At 42.4% G+C, this 17609-nt stretch overlaps 1 protein-coding gene and 1 long non-coding RNA gene across 32 annotated transcripts; both read right to left on the bottom strand.

Moving 5' to 3' along the window:
• Nucleotides 1-243: 243 nt before the first annotated feature.
• LOC125790781 (uncharacterized) lies at nt 244-12026 on the bottom strand. Of its 31 annotated transcripts, none has more exons than XR_007430509.1 (6): nt 4896-12026; nt 4621-4691; nt 2217-2624; nt 1932-2013; nt 1780-1830; nt 769-1269 (listed from the first exon to the last, which is right to left on the bottom strand). It is a non-coding gene; the product is annotated as an uncharacterized LOC125790781 (long non-coding RNA). The 31 variants fall into 31 exon arrangements; XR_007430505.1 differs by having other exon boundaries at nt 769-1830; nt 2217-2267; nt 2319-2624; XR_007430500.1 differs by lacking the exon at nt 1932-2013 and adding an exon at nt 244-384 and having other exon boundaries at nt 996-1830; nt 2135-2624.
• Nucleotides 12027-12031: 5 nt separating this feature from the next.
• On the bottom strand, nt 12032-17609 carry LOC125790780 (adenylate cyclase type 9-like). The gene has a single exon (XM_049473261.1). The coding sequence runs from the start codon at nt 15657-15659 to the stop codon at nt 13833-13835; it is 1827 nt and encodes a 608-aa protein (XP_049329218.1). The 5' UTR covers nt 15660-17609; the 3' UTR covers nt 12032-13832.

Raw genomic sequence — 17609 nt, 5'->3', positions numbered from 1 at the left:
AGCGTTAGCGTAGCAGCAGCAGAGATGCATGCTAGAACTGCAGAGAACAGGCAGGAAGGAAAGCAATGCTGATGCAATTAGGATTTAAATGAAGTCAGCTCTTTGGACCATGGTGGTAATACACACAGTCAGTTTGATATGGAGAAAACATTATGACCATTTATTAAACTCAGAAAACAGTTAGCATTCAAACTAACATTATCCAGTCCTTAATGCAGAGTTCTGCACCATCTGTTATTAAACCCCAGACCCTACTAATCTAACCATCACAGCACCATCCATCTGTTATTAAACCCCAGAACCTACTAATCTAACCAGCACAGCACCAACCATCTGGTATTAAACCCCACAACATACTAATCTAACCAGCACAGCACCATCCATCTGTTATTAAACCCCACAACATACTAATCTAATCAGCACAGCACCATCCATCTGTTATTAAACCCCACAACCTACTAATCTAACCAGCACAGCACCATCCACCTGTTATTAAACCCACAACCTACTAATCTAATCAGCACAGCACCATCCATCTGTTATTAAACCCCACAACCTACTAATCTAACCAGCACAGCACCATCCACCTGTTATTAAACCCCAGAACCTACTAATCTAACCATCACAGCACCATCCATCTGTTATTAAACCCCACAACCTACTAATCTAATCAGCACAGCACCATCCATCTGTTATTAAACCCCACAACCTACTAATCTAACCAGCACAGCACCATCCACCTGTTATTAAACCCCAGAACCTACTAATCTAACGAGCACAGCACCATCCATCTGTTATTAAACCCCAGAACCTACTAATCTAACCAGCACAGCACCATCCATCTGTTATTAAACCCCACAACATACTAATCTAACGAGCACAGCACCATCCATCTGTTATTAAACCCCACAACCTACTAATCTAACCAGCACAGCACCATCCACCTGTTATTAAACCCCACAACCTACTAATCTAACCAGCACAGCACCATCCACCTGTTATTAAACCCCACAACCTACTAATCTAACCAGCACAGCACCATCCATCTGTTATTAAACCTCACAACATACTAATCTAACGAGCACAGCACCATCCACCTGTTATTAAACCCCACAACCTACTAATCTAACCAGCACAGCACCATCCACCTGTTATTAAACCCCAGAACCTACTAATCTAACCAGCACAGCACCATCCATCTGTTATTAAACCCACAACCTACTAATCTAACCAGCACAGCACCATCCACCTGTTATTTAACCCCAGAACCTACTAATCTAATCAGCACAGCACCATCCATCTGTTATTAAACCCCACAACCTACTAATCTAACCAGCACAGCACCATCCATCTGTTATTAAACCCCACAACCTACTAATCTAACCAGCACAGCACCATCCACCTGTTATTAAACCCCAGAACCTACTAATCTAACGAGCACAGCACCATCCATCTGTTATTAAACCCCACAACATACTAATCTAACCAGCACAGCACCATCCACCTGTTATTAAACCCCAGAACCTACTAATCTAACCAGCACAGCACCATCCACCTGTTATTAAACCCCAGAACCTACTAATCTAACCAGCACAGCACCATCCACCTGTTATTAAACCCCAGAACCTACTAATCTAACCAGCACAGCACCATCCACCTGTTATTAAACCCCAGAACCTACTAATCTAACCAGCACAGCACCATCCACCTGTTATTAAACCCCAGAACCTACTAATCTAACCAGCACAGCACCATCCACCTGTTATTAAACCCCAGAACCTACTAATCTAACCAGCACAGCACCATCCATCTGTTATTAAACCCCAGAACCTACTAATCTAACCAGCACAGCACCATCCATCTGTTATTAAACCCCACAACCTACTAATCTAACCAGCACAGCACCATCCATCTGTTATTAAACCCACAACCTACTAATCTAACCAGCACAGCACCATCCACCTGTTATTTAACCCCAGAACCTACTAATCTAACCAGCACAGCACCATCCATCTGTTATTAAACCCACAACCTACTAATCTAACCAGCACAGCACCATCCACCTGTTATTTAACCCCACAACATACTAATCTAACCAGCACAGCACCATCCATCTGTTATTAAACCCCAGAACCTACTAATCTAACGAGCACAGCACCATCCACCTGTTATTAAACCCCAGAACCTACTAATCTAACCAGCACAGCACCATCCACCTGTTATTAAACCCCACAACATACTAATCTAACCAGCACAGCACCATCCATCTGTTATTAAACCCCAGAACCTACTAATCTAACCAGCACAGCACCATCCACCTGTTATTTAACCCCAGAACCTACTAATCTAACCAGCACAGCACCATCCACCTGTTATTAAACCCCAGAACCTACTAATCTAACGAGCACAGCACCATCCACCTGTTATTAAACCCCAGAACCTACTAATCTAACCAGCACAGCACCATCCATCTGTTATTAAACCCTAGAACCTACTAATCTAACCAGCACAGCACCATCCATCTGTTATTAAACCCCACAACCTACTAATCTAACCAGCACAGCACCATCCACCTGTTATTAAACCCCACAACATACTAATCTAACCAGCACAGCACCATCCACCTGTTATTAAACCCTAGAACCTACTAATCTAACCAGCACAGCACCATCCACCTGCAGTGTTGGGAAGGTTACTTTTAAAATGTAATCCCTTACAGATTACTGATTACATCACTTAAAATGTAATTTGTAACGTAATCAGTTACATTACTTCAAGTGAGTAACGTAATCTGATTACTTTGGATTACTTACAATATTGTCATTTTTTAAGCCTGAATGAATGTAGCAACCACATATTGCATATTATCCTTTTATTTTTCTTTCCAGTTAACAATTAGATAAACAAATAAAACAGCCTTTTTAATCACTCTATAAAAATACTTATGAAAACATTTCATCAAACAATTTTATGAAACACTTCTATAAATTGATGATAAAACCATTAAAAAACATAAAAAACCAAACAATGTAACAACAACTGTAAGCTATCTATTTGCAGGTTTGCCACCAGTGTTAATTTTGACAACAAATTTTGATTTAGTCTTAGTCATAGTTTTGTGATGAAAATAGCATTTAGTTTTAGTCACAATTTAGTCATCTGAAATGTTTTTAGTTTTAGTCGACTTAATGTCATAAGAATATAGTCGACTAAAATTACAGTAAATTTAGTCGACTAAAATGTAAAGGGTGTAAATGTAAATGCTTTTTCATCAGTTCCCTTGAATTATTAACTATACACTTATACGAAATGAAACGTTTAATAACCACTTGAGTAATATTGTTAATGTTTGAATGTGAAATATATTTATATATGATTTAATGTATATTATTATTATTGTAGGTGTGTGACTATACATATTTTACATTTAAAATTTTGCTCTAGAAATCAGGTCATAAAACATCTGAATAGTTTAATTATAGTTTAAACAGAGCTGTAGATGCAAAAACAACTTTTAAATGATCTAGTTTTATCTCCAGCACTAACAGCACACCTACTGGAGCTACAGTCTATAAATGAGATCAAAAACACACATTCACTCACTGTCCTGTAGAGATGCTCTCAGGATGTACTGAGAGACTTCATGAGTTAAAGTGAGAAACTTATGAGAAAGTGCTGTAAGGAACTTTACACAGACTTTTGGGTTCATAGATTCACTTATTTTATTGTTTTATTTTCGTTATATTATTGAGTTCTTTCTGACCTGTTCCTGTTTTAACACTAGCTATATCTTTCCCACTGTGAGACTAAACAGATGATCTGATCTTAATGAGTTAGGGTTCTGTATCAGTTCTGTGTTTTAGTGCACTGCCGAGTTAAACACACTATCAGCTCATGAAATAACATCAGTATTAAAACGCGGATCTCTGCATGGAGATCTGTGACTCTGGTCTGCAGAAGCTGAAAGATTAGTGGTGTTTTTACCGGTAATGGAGTCGCTCCACGCGGTTTACACGTTATCTTGTTTTTCGCGACGTCAAAGGAGAAATATATCGCCTCTCCCCTCTCTGTCTCTCTCTCTCTCTCCCTGCTGAACACTGTCGAGTTAACTTCCAGTCGAGCTCCGTAACGACAGGTTAATTCCCGGGTTTGTAACTGAGCGCGCGGCGCTAAAGTAGCAGTGATTGGATCCCTTCTTAACTGGTCCCTACCTTTCACAGAACTAAATCAGTTCTGATTGGATTTCGTCCCTGCCAAACATTTTCGTCTCGTTTTTATTCGTTGACCAAAATGTCAGTTAATTAAAAGGTCTCGCTGTGTGAGCGCTGTCTGCCCCTCTTCCCTGTGTGTGTGTGCAGCGAGACGGGAGGAGGGGCAGAGAGTTCCCTGTCATATCAGAGCGATTTCACCGCAAAATGTTATTTGCGTTTTGTCAGTGTTGGATTGGAAGAGCAAAAATAGGAAAGTACCGCAATGTAATCCTTTTATTTTAGCAGAGTAACTGTAATCTGATTACCACTTACTGAAGCAGTAACTGTAACGGATTACAGTTACCTATAATTTGTAATCTGATTACGTAACGCCGTTACATGTAATCCGTTACTTCCCAACACTGTCCACCTGTTATTAAACCCCAGAACCTACTAATCTAACCAGCACAGCACCATCCATCTGTTATTAAACCCCACAACCTACTAATCTAACGAGCACAGCACCATCCATCTGTTATTAAACCCCAGAACCTACTAATCTAACGAGCACAGCACCATCCACCTGTTATTAAACCCCAGAACCTACTAATCTAACCAGCACAGCACCATCCACCTGTTATTAAACCCCACAACATACTAATCTAACCAGCACAGCACCATCCATCTGTTATTAAACCCCACAACCTACTAATCTAACCAGCACAGCACCATCCACCTGTTATTAAACCCCACAACATACTAATCTAACCAGCACAGCACCATCCATCTGTTATTAAACCCCACAACATACTAATCTAACCAGCACAGCACCATCCACCTGTTATTAAACCCCACAACATACTAATCTAACCAGCACAGCACCATCCACCTGTTATTAAACCCCACAACATACTAATCTAACCAGCACAGCACCATCCATCTGTTATTAAACCCCACAACCTACTAATCTAACCAGCACAGCACCATCCACCTGTTATTAAACCCCACAACCTACTAATCTAACCAGCACAGCACCATCCATCTGTTATTAAACCCCAGAACCTACTAATCTAACCAGCACAGCACCATCCATCTGTTATTAAACCCCACAACCTACTAATCTAACCAGCACAGCACCATCCACCTGTTATTAAACCCCAGAACCTACTAATCTAACCAGCACAGCACCATCCACCTGTTATTAAACCCCAGAACCTACTAATCTAACCAGCACAGCACCATCCACCTGTTATTAAACCCCACAACCTACTAATCTAACCAGCACAGCACCATCCATCTGTTATTAAACCCCACAACATACTAATCTAACCAGCACAGCACCATCCACCTGTTATTAAACCCCAGAACCTACTAATCTAACGAGCACAGCACCATCCATCTGTTATTAAACCCCACAACATACTAATCCAACCAGCACAGCACCATCCATCTGTTATTAAACCCACAACCTACTAATCTAACCAGCACAGCACCATCCACCTGTTATTAAACCCACAACCTACTAATCTAACCAGCACAGCACCATCCACCTGTTATTAAACCCCAGAACCTACTAATCTAACCAGCACAGCACCATCCATCTGTTATTAAACCCCAGAACCTACTAATCTAACCAGCACAGCACCATCCACCTGTTATTAAACCCCACAACCTACTAATCTAACGAGCACAGCACCATCCATCTGTTATTAAACTCCAGCGCCTTTGTCATTTAAAGTATTATTGGCCTGTAGCCTGCTGCAAAACTCCAGCTAGAACTGCTGGTGCAGTGTTAGCATTAGCTGCTTACCATGCCTTGGAGGTGAGAATATTAGACTGTAAAACCGAAAACATGGCAAAACCCCCGTTCTCATGAACACACTCTTCGGCACATGTGTAAAATTATTTGCATACATTTTTTTTTTTTTTTCAAAAATCAGAATGTGGTCAAATATTAGGGTTCTAATTCCAAAGCAGCTGAATCTCCACCTTCAGGGCATCAATAAATCTTTACATTTATATTAGGTCTGGATATACCCTGCCCTTTAAATACACACTCATGTATGAGGATCAGGCAGCAGTCAGGTACTGTCAAGGGAAAACTCGAGAAATAGCCCACCTCAGAGTCGCAAGGCAGACAGTGACATAATCCTCCTCACAACTGGGATAAGAGTAGCAGCGGTGGCCTGCGCGCGCGTGTTTTTTTTTTGTGTGTGTGTGCGTGTGTGCGTGCGTGCGTGCGTGTGTTTGTGTGCGTTTGTGTGTGCGTGTGCGTGTGTGTGTACATCGTTCACACCCACATACACCCCATACAGTCAGAAAGCCATGTGAGGTGAGCAGGTTGGCAGTGTGTAGAAGCCATTTGTTCGACAGCACGGTGCCAAAACACCCAGTCATTCCCGACACACACTGCTGCTGTGTATCACAGGGTCAGAGCACCTAATCATCCCCGACACCGACTCCTGCCTCTCCTGAACAGAGAAAGCCAAAAACGGAGGCCGCACCAAGTGAATAAAACAATACCACTATGATTATTTTTATTATATCACTACCACTACACCTTTCACAATAGCCTCCACAATAGACCTCCAAACTTCTTACTAGCTTAAGAACAGTAGAGTGTACAGAGCTTCATTAAATGGTTTTCCATTGGCGTGCTGTATCAAAGACTTACATCACCAAACACAATGCAGACGAGCGGATACTTTTGCCAATATAGTGTATATGGTCTACAATAATATCTTAATTGCTGTAAAGGAGAGTTCCGGTGTGAAATTGACTTGGGGTTGTAGTGTCACATAATAATGAGTATTTAGTTTTGTTGACTAGCCCAGAATTCTTACAATGCTAGATACAGGCATAGCATTCACCATGCAAAGAAAACACTATTTATACACCATTAAAAAGCTCAGAGTAGCTCCACACTAGCATTGTAAGCCTGTTGGGAGCATCAGCTAAAATGCAGTATTTCAGAATGCTGGGGGGAACAGGTGGGCAGATTGGGCAATTCAACAAAAAGGTTATGGTGTCACAAGATTGTTGTCAGGCTGATTTTGGATTCTTGCCATAAATGAGCATTTATTGTGTGGACAGGTCAGCACAGAGAACTTCCTCCAAACTGTTGACTCTCAGGCGCTCTCTCGCTCTCTCTCACACTCAAACACACACACTTTTGAGCAAGCATGGACACACACACAGTTGATGGTACGTTGCCTCCTTCTATAACTCAGCACATTAACCAATTCTAAATAAAAACTAGCCTGAGATATTTTAACACAGTAAAAACACTAGTCTAAATCTAGTCTTCCAGACCTAAACCACACTACAATTATTACTGTCTCCCTTCCAACAATACTGGGGAATACTAGCAAGCGATTAACACCTCAAATATCAATTTCATTAATTTTACAACATTCTTTAATTTAATACCATTGTTTTTAAACAAATCTGACATATCTGCTAACTTACTTTATTAGGTTCTGACCGTATACTTGACACTGAAAAAATTATTAAATTAAATCAATAATGTAATTACTGTAACAGGCCTAATTTCTGCACATGATCAGTAAGATTAAAGCTGTACACACCAGTAGTTTGTTTACCGGACAGGATGTCTATATCCAATTATTGTTTGATAGAATTTGATACTTCCATAGTCCCAGTTTTGTACTACACACTAAAACTATAACATCTAGACTATATAATAGGGTTGGGCAAAATTACTAAAATGTACATTACAATATATTGCATAATTTCGGTTCATGTGATCATTCCGATATCGGTATGAGCAATATCAAGCCATAAAAAACAAATCTTTACCTACAAACCACTAAAAAATGTAATATTTGCATCAGTCAGTGACAGATGTTGTAAATCATGTACAGTATTTATCGCACTATAAGGCGCATGTAAAATCCAAATTTTCCCAAAAATCGTCAGTGCGCTGGAGTAGAATTAGCATTAGCTTCTAACCGCTATTTCCTGGTTTAGAGGAGAGTATTATTAGCCTGCTGCTAACCCCGGCTATTGTTGTAGAAGCAACATTAGCATTACCTGCTAACCAGATTATGCGCTAGGTCTTCTGTTGTTCAGATGTGAGTATTACAAGTCTGTAGCCTGTTGCTACCCTGGCTAGCCCTGCTGGAGCAGCATTAGCATAAGCTGCGAACCACGCTAGCTCTTTTGTTGTGCAGAGGTGAGTATATCAGACTGTAGCCTGTTAAAAGGAGCTATGTGGGACCAACCGCTAATATTGGCCTGGTGGTTTCCCGCTAATGTTAATGCTCCAGTCTCCAGGAATCTAAGCTTACTGTAAAGAAACAGGTGTGCTTTACTTACCCAAATGAACAGTGTTCAAGAGAAAATTCTGTGTAGATTAACATCCAGAGCTCGTTTCACATAAAAGAAAGTCTTTTTTTTTTGTTTACTTAGCTTAGCTTTACTTAACTTAGTTAACCTACAACAAGCCCTTCAGCAACAAGCCCTGCTGAATTAGAAGTTCCAGTAAATACCAGTAAATAGACGTTTATTGATAGTGCGTCTTATAATCCGGTGCACCTTCTACGATATATAGAACTACTGGAAATGTGTACAGTTCACCATTATTAATATGTTTTTTATTGCAATATATATGGATATTAAATTATTGTGCAGCCCTACTATATACTGGCTGAGATGTCTGCAGATCTGCATGAGTAAATAAAATGTAAGCCTTTAATACTATTTAGAAAATATAGACACTTTGGCATAACACCCATATTACACTTACAGCAAACAACATTTCAAACAAAAATAAATGACCAGTTTTTACAAACAAAAATAAAACTGTTTGGACATTGAAAATAGGGCTCTGCTAAATTGGGGATATTTTAGATTCTACAGATATCCTGAATATACTAATCTTAGTGTGGGTTTGGCAGGTTAGTACATACAATATTAAAGTCTTGATCCATTTTGTGATTAGTTGCTATGCCTACATACGTCACTGCAAATTCTCATGCCTCCATCACAATTTAATCATCATTTTTCATGATATAGACAATACATGAGAAGTTTCGGCCTCATGTTGCAGTGCATCATAACCACACAGAGTATGTAGTGTGGAATATCATAACTATTAACAAACTGCTGAAACAGTAAAGTAAAAGACTATTTGCATTAATGTAAACACAAAATAACACTTCTGTAGAAAACAAAAAAATAAACACATTGGTTTATTTTATAAACAGTAACTTACCAAGACCCTGATTTTGAATTAAATAAATAAATACTGTAATACCACAAATTATCAGTGAAACGCATACACTGCACAAAAATATTTAAAAGTAAACACAGTAAATAGCAAAACAAATACAAAATAGATTGCTATTAAAAATATTGTTATAAACACAATATGGATTTTTTGCATGTCAAAAAAATGTTTTTTTATTATTGCGTACGATACGAAGACACATCACTACCTCAGGGCTGATATGCATTAGTATCAGTACTGCAGTGAGGCTACAAGCACAGCAATGATACATTAAAAATATGTAGGCCAGCCCTCATTCAACCCCACCAGAGTCCTGTCCCTCTCAGATCTCAGACAGCCATACACTCAGCCGTCCCCAAACTGAACTAGTCACTCTCCATCAAACACGAGCTCCAAGTCATCCCTGACACAATTCTGTGTCTAAAAATGAATTTCACATGACTGTCTCTGAACACAGCTAAGGCCAAAATGTGCTGCCCTGGCTTTAGATAGACAGCTTTTTCATTTCCAGAAGAGTGGCCTTTAACTTTGTGCATTAATATCAACTATTCAGATTGCAACTTCAACACGTGAAATTTAGACGTGTCCTTACTTCCACATTACTTCTCATGTGTTGACTTCAAGATTACATCTGAAATAAATGGAAACAAGTGCTGTTAATCCCTGTGCACCACTGTTAAGTCAAATAAGTGTTACATTGTTAGCTTACTGTTGTACGTCCTTTAAGTAAAACTGAAAACATACTAATTTTGGACTGACACAAGACAAATTCAAGACAAATGAATCAGGATTTTCACTCAAACTGATATCTAGGTTGAAAGCTTTTTTAGAAGTAACTGGTGCTGATGGTGTGAAGGAGTAAACCATTAGCCCTTTGATTGAGCTCTAGAGAAACTGGTGGCCTTCTGATATTTTCAAAGCATGTTTGAAAATCTTAGTCTTTACCTATGTAAAGAGGGCATTCTCACACCTGAAGTTTGTTTTTTCTGGTCTGAACCAGTTAACGAGTTTGTTAACGTGCAGTAAGCCACTGTGCTGTCTACTATGGGTAACAATTCCCTAGATCACATTTCTGGTACACGTCACACTGTGGATCGAGGATTGTTAAATTCCTGAACTTCAGAAATGGAATGTCACATCCATCTGGCACCCACTATCAGGTCTTTCTTCCCCTCCCATAATACGTTACTTTGCTATCATGAGCACACTGGCCAGTTTACACACAAGGTAACACCGCACAACTTAAACAGGTGTGGGTATTCCCAAGCTCTTACATTACAACTGACATATGACTTTATATTATTAGCAGACTTGAAGGCTAGAATAGTTAGGACCAAGAATAAGTCAAGGATTCCCGGTGTTAACTACTCTTAGTTTTAGATTAATGAAAGAAAACTAATGTTACCAATGAAAACAGTGACAAAACCTTTGTTCCAACCCCAGCTGCAAAAATTATATATCATAACTCAGTGGTTAGAATGGCCGGTACATTGCCAAACGGTCATCAGTTTAACTCTGCACCGAGTTTGATGGGAAACAGGCCTTGTACCAAAGTAGAGCTCCAACATGGCACAGCACTCTCTCAGTAGTCTAGTTAGTCTAGTTTAGAGCCCTGGAACAGAAAGTCCATCTAAAATGAGATAATGCTGGTATCACTTTGAACAACATCCAGATGCTGCCTGGGCACCGGCTGAAGCGCTGGGGAACGCTGGGGTATGGCTTTACGCGGACAAAGCAGAGAGTCATCGTAAAGGGAGGACAGAATGGAGAGGAAACAGCAGGGCAAAGTGCTGATGGACTGATACCACACACACACACACCTTACAGCTGAACACCTGAGACACTGGAGTCCACATCCTATCTCTCTTCCAGAGCTCCACCCCCCTGGTAGGGGTGGGCAATAGGGCAAAAATCACAACGATCTTTTACACAATCTAACATTTGATTAATTGCACACCAATACAATTACCAAATTACCAAAACAGAGCTGAAAATCAGAGCTTTTGGACCAGACAAAGTTGGGTTCTTTGGGTCAGACCATGGCTCATGGCACCATTTACACATCTTACTCATTTTGGTTCAGACCAACCTGAAAATTCTAAGGGTCAATTTTCCAGACAGGAATTAGACCTAGCCATATACTGTATGTTCTTTTCTATGGAAAATCTCAAATCAAAATGCTTTGTAGTCCAAAGAATACTGCCACTGTGGGTCTCAATGTAGGGGTGAAAGCAACCAACAAAGGGGACTTGAAGTGAATTCACTCATGGTTCTATTATAGGCACAAGGTTAAAAGAAGTCCATGTATCGGTTAAAAAGGTTAGGCACCAAAATGCTTCTATGCTAAATAAAAGGTTGCATAATGTACCATGATATCCAAATAAAATAAATTTATTGCCCAGCCTTAACCCAGCCACACGCACACACAATCCTAACTCCAGACAGGTGGCAGCGCTGATGACACTATATCTGGGACCCTGGCATAATCTGAGAACGTCCTAAACGAAGGCAACAAAAATCAGCACCCTTCCATAAATTTGTTATGCTTAATCCACAGACCCGCCGGCCCACCATCCCCCTGCCCCCCCCCCCCCCCCCCCGAGAGACAGGTGGTTCTCACAGAGAGATAAAGACGAAACAGGAGAGAGAAAAAGAGGACACAGAGAAAAGAGAAACACCTGCAGAGTTCGTTTAGGGTGAACGGGAGAGCGAGGATGGCAAAACTAAAGAGCGCAAAAGGAAGAAGGAAGCAGAAAAAGAAGTTAAAAGTCCGAGAAGATAGATAGCAATGGCAAGAAATACAGGCCTCCACTCACGTCTGTCATTGGGTCATTAAATCAAAACAAAAGCTCAGCTTTATATAGCTGATGATCATACTAAGAAAGCTGAAGGTGAACACAATCTGACAGACTGTGTGTCTGGATGATGCTATCAGGACTAACGATAGAGCTAGTAGCAAGTTTGCAGAGGAACCCCCTTCCTTTACCTCTTCTAGTAAAGGAATCCCTTTAAAAAAATAATGCACCCTAATGCTAACCAAAAGCAAGCCAGAACTGCTTACCTTTTGCAAAGATCAGTGGTCAAACCTGCTAAAGACTATGTGGGTCAGAGACTGGGCAACCTCAAAAGACGGTCAGGAGTTATCCTTAAATTTTTCGGCTTATTTATTTAAGTAGGCCTAAGGAGAAATTTGGTTTGGCAGAATCTGTCCTTTTTCTCCACAGGTTTAGGCCCGTCCCTCGATTGGGCCCCGTTTCAGTACACTACACTCCCACACGATAGCGAGGCTTGTTTTCTGTTCTTATCAGTTGCTATCGCTTCCATACAAATATGCACAGCTAAATCGTAGCGCAGCATGCAAACACAGAGGGCACGGATACAAGACGACCCGCTCACGCTGTCCAAGTATGCTGATGAGTAGGCCAAGGGCAGGGCGAGCCCAAACAACTACAAACCGGCACATGCTGAGGATACACCAGACCGTTTTAGGGTTTGGCACTTGTTACATGGCTTTGGTCAATCTGATGCACTTTTACAGCCTTTTATATGTATTTTAAACAGTACAAAAGCTGTACTCTACAAACACGTCTTTCTGTATATCTGCATATGCTTGGTAAGCCAGGCAAAAAGAAAGGGTTAACCCCTTATGCTCCCAGAACAGAGTTGTTTCTAAATGATAACAGTGGGTTAAAGGCATTGCTCAAGGTGGCAACTTAGCATCTTAAACTTACAACCCTGTTATCAAAAGCATATTATTTTAAAAGGTGCTGTTTGAAGCAAATCACATCACAGTCATTTAAAGAAGATAACAGCTACAGGTTTAGGAAATCCTGACTAGTGTAAAGACCTCAAATAAGTATCACAGCTGACTGAACATTTTACCTCAATAACAATAAATGAAAATCTATTTTAACGAATGACAGACTTAGCGTTTTACTTTATTTCCAGTTGCTCAATTGGTTCAATGTTCCAGTTCTCCTTTACATTGCTTCCATGACAGAGGGTCTCATGTGATTACATAAATGAATTGAAAGTGACAGTACATACAATGGAGAAAGAACAAACAGAATTTAGTGATTAATAAGAGATAGTTGTTAATAACCCACATACGCAAGATATCATTGATTAGCGGTTCAGATTGTCAGTTTTTATTATTTTTTGATTAACTGCTCAGCACCAATTTGAATGTTCTTTAAAGACATCTCTTAGAGACCCATTTATAGCTTCATTATTTTTAAAATATACCAGGAATTTTGGGCAGATGCTATTATCCCATTCATCAAAATTTTTACATTTCCATACATAAATGTACAAAATGTAACTATATTAACACTAATTTAAGCAATTTTGTGAAATTTTGTGACAAAACTATTGTGACATTTACTACCAAGTTAATTTGTGCTAATGTATAATTTTATGCAACTTAATAAAAACAAAAATAAAAAATTCCTACCTTTCAGCTGCTCTGTGACACTCTGTCCAGCCCGTTCCATCACCCTCCCATCCTCCCTTACGTAGCGGTCATCCAGAAAACTGGCTGTTGCCTCAGACAGGTGAACCTTCCCAGCCATGCCCAGCTGCTCCATAAGGTTGGCCAAGTTGACGTCATTAGACCAGACATCAAATTTGAAGCGTTTAATGCCTAGAATGCCACAGAGCACCGTCCCTGTGTGCACACCCACTCGCATATCCACAGTCTCACGTGTCTCCTGACAGAACTGCTCGATGGCCTGTATCATTCCCAGGCCCATCTCCACACAGCAGTATGCATGGTCTTCACGTGGCTCAGGACAACCAGCCACGCAGTAGTAGCAGTCTCCAAGCGTGCTGATCTTCTCGCATCGTGTCAGCTCACAGAGACGATCGAAGCGTCCAAACAGATCATTAAGGAGCCCCACCAGTGCGTGAGCTGACTTGTTGGCACTCATCTTGGTGAAGCCCACAATATCGGCAAACAGGATGCTGACAGGTTCCATGCGCTTCATATTAAAAGGCCGGAAGATAATCTGTCCACGTGGGATAGATGTCTTCTTGCGTTTGTTGCTCTTAGGGCTGGAGGACGAGGTCGGGCCTGTGGAGGCTGAGGCCTGTCCGGTGCCAGTTGCACTGTAGCGTTTGCCAGAATTCTCGCTCTCATCATCGCCCTGCTTCATCAGCTCGTCGGCGACGACCTGCGGCATTACAGAGTGGATCATGCGCTCCTTGAGAGCTTTCTCCACTTCCAAATCCTTACCATGCATGATTGCCTGGCCCACCTTCAGGAAAGTGCTACGAGAGCGCACCTCAGACATAATGAACAAGTGGATGCCAATCACATGGGCACACAGGTGGAGAAGGACTTTGCCCAGCACCAGCTGCATTAAAGAGCTGTTCGCTTCTTCCTCGCCACCTACATGGGTCAGGTGGAACCAACCAAGAGTCTCAAACAGAACTGAGTAGAGAATCCCCAGCAAAACTGAAGCATACAGGCGCAGGTGGAGCATGCTGTAGAGCAGGAGCAGCACCTCCATGCACAGAGAAAAGGTCCCTACTGGTGAGATACATGGAGCTGGAGGCTCCACAACGTGAGTCCTGTTGGCATCCCTCTGCCACTCGTAGTGAAAGAAACTGGCCGTCTGTGTCTGAGGCGCCAATGTTATTCCAAATGTGATTACAATAAGAAGCAGAGAGGCCTGGTTATAGAGTCGCACATAAGGCCGCGAGAAGGTGAACAAGAACAGGAGGAGGCACAGGATTAGGAAGCTGGCTGTTGGGAGCAAGAATGTTGCAAGCATGCACTGGGAGCTGCTGACCCCAATGTAGACACTCCAGAGGATAGCCGCAGTGAACAGGTAGAAGAGTACGTAGCGGAATCGCCTCTGTGTCTGCGGGAAGCACCTTTCCCTGCATGCCTCCTCCAGGATGGAGGAGTCAAATTTAGGGTCCCAGCACTGGGCTGCCGAACGCTCGAATAGCTGTGGAACGGCCCTATGGCTGCGTAGGCTGGTCATCACCGTCCTGCGAACGCCAGACTCCCCCGAACTGCTGCAACTGGAGGAGATGCTGTACTTGCATTGCTTGGGTGTGCCCATGAGCTCTGGCTCACTCGAGGCCTTGCCCCCGTTTTCTGGTTCAGAGCGGGTGTCCACAACCCGTACAGTCAAACCTCCTCCTTGGCTGTCGCAGCTGACCTCTGTGCCCCGGGTCGGCCGCTCCCACTGCTGTCGTGAAGATGCCATGACAACTCTGCTTCAGCTCTGATTAGGTTGCCCGCATGTTGCCCAGTGGCTCTCTGCTCAAAAAAGAACTAGAACAGTGAAGGCAGATGGAGCAAAAAAGGCAAACAAAGTGGAGTTTCTGAGCTTGGCCAGAGTCTAGCCCAAGAGCAGACGTGTTTCCGTGCTCCTCTGAGCCCTTGGGTCTTGTGATGGACCGTCTCAGACTCTTGAGCAGTTCATTATCCAGGCTCGGGTTGCGTCAGCACTCAGATCCCATTATGCTCCGAGGCTCTGAGGCACTTGTGTGTACTTTTGCTCTTGCCAAGGCTGCGAACGCCGTTCATCCGCTCCGGCCTTCTCGGGAAAACACATCGTTGTCGATTCACCCTCAAGGCAAACACACCAGATCTAAATCCCACATAATGTAGAATAACAGGGCACAACTGTCCAGAGGTTTGGCACTCCTAAAAGTGACTTTTATTCCCTTTTTTTAATCATCTTTAGTGCCTTGATGCCATGAATTTCCCTTCCCTTTCCAGCCAAAAAACACATTCAACAATCATATTTAAAGATTTCCCTTACAACTCTGTTTGTTCCTTTTATATCCAAATCTACTTGTATCTTTCCTTTTTTGGATAATCGCTTGAAGTCTTATCACAGTGTGACAGTTTAGAGGGAGAGGAAATTTTGATAAGTTTAAAACAACTTGTTTTCCTCCTCCTGACTATAAACTGACGGTTCACTAACTCTCCAAAGTACGTCCACACTGCCAGTAACGATAACGTTATAAGTTGCTTTAGCTAAAGTTAGCTTTTTAAACATTCCCTAAAGTAAAAAAACGAGACTACTTAAATACATTACGGTGTTTTTGTTGTCCTCTTCTATGTCCGAACTAGCCACCAGAGCCCACTAGCCCCTAATGCCCGTGTCGAGTTTGCTGTAGAGGGGCATATCGGGCCTATTCCCAAGGAGGAGCCCCGTCCTTTCCTGAACTCCCAATCCGGATATCAACCCTCCGCGTCCCCGCGTTCAAAACTCACGGCACGGCGGCCCGAAAACAACACAAAAACAATGCGCTAAAAAAGTGCTAAAGTGACATTCCCTTTAGCCTGTAGCTACAACACGGCTGTACACATCTGGTTCTCACATTCGTACACACTCTGATACACACACTCCTTCATATACACTCGCACACACACACATACTCACACACAGAGAACCAAAATAACTGAAAACTGAAGCGTATCTGCTTCGCCCGAAACCGCCAGGAAAAACTTAAATATCCTCAGTTATTTCTGTTTCTATCGCTTAACAAACCCTAATACCCATCAGTTTACGCCCGACTGGCCTCCTTAACACTTAAACTTTAAAATACTCGAAATGTCCGGAGGTAAAGCGTTAAATCCGTGTTTTCTTAGTGTTTCCCACAGTGAAGTTGTCTCAGGCCGAGAAGCGTCTTGGCAGCGGCGGCTGCAGCTCTGATCGCCACGCGGAGAAGGAGCAGCCCAAGCCGGCGAGGCTCCTCCATAACGGCCTTGGTCCGGAGACGCCGGAGAAACTGTGAAATATGAGACCCGTCAGCGGTTAATAATCCGTGTGTGAGGCGGTCCGGATCGCGGAGCGGTCAGGGTTTCTGCTGCTGGAGCTCCTCTGTGGGTTTCTCTGCCCGCTCTCTCTCCCTCTTTCGGCATGCCAAAGCTGAGCGACGCTGAGCTGCTCTGCGCTGCTTCTCTTCCGCCCGCCCGCCGCCAGCGGCACTCCCCCCGCGGAGCTCCGCCACACCGACCCCCACAGCCCGCACTCTCAGCCCAGCGAGCAGCAGCAGCAGCAGCACGGGCTCGGGGAGAGCTCCTCCACCATCTTCTCGAACAGCCCTGGAAAAAAAATCGCCTAGCTGAGATGGTGTGTGTATGAGTGTGTAAGTTGGCCTCGGCGTTTAGCACAGAGGCGGAGAGGCGGAGAGGCGGAGGG

The sequence above is a fragment of the Astyanax mexicanus genome, unplaced genomic scaffold (genome assembly GCF_023375975.1).
Source record: "Astyanax mexicanus isolate ESR-SI-001 unplaced genomic scaffold, AstMex3_surface scaffold_36, whole genome shotgun sequence".
NCBI lineage: Eukaryota > Metazoa > Chordata > Actinopteri > Characiformes > Acestrorhamphidae > Astyanax > Astyanax mexicanus.
Note: the sequence above shows the minus strand (reverse complement) of the source record. Positions and strands in the feature narration are given on the sequence as shown.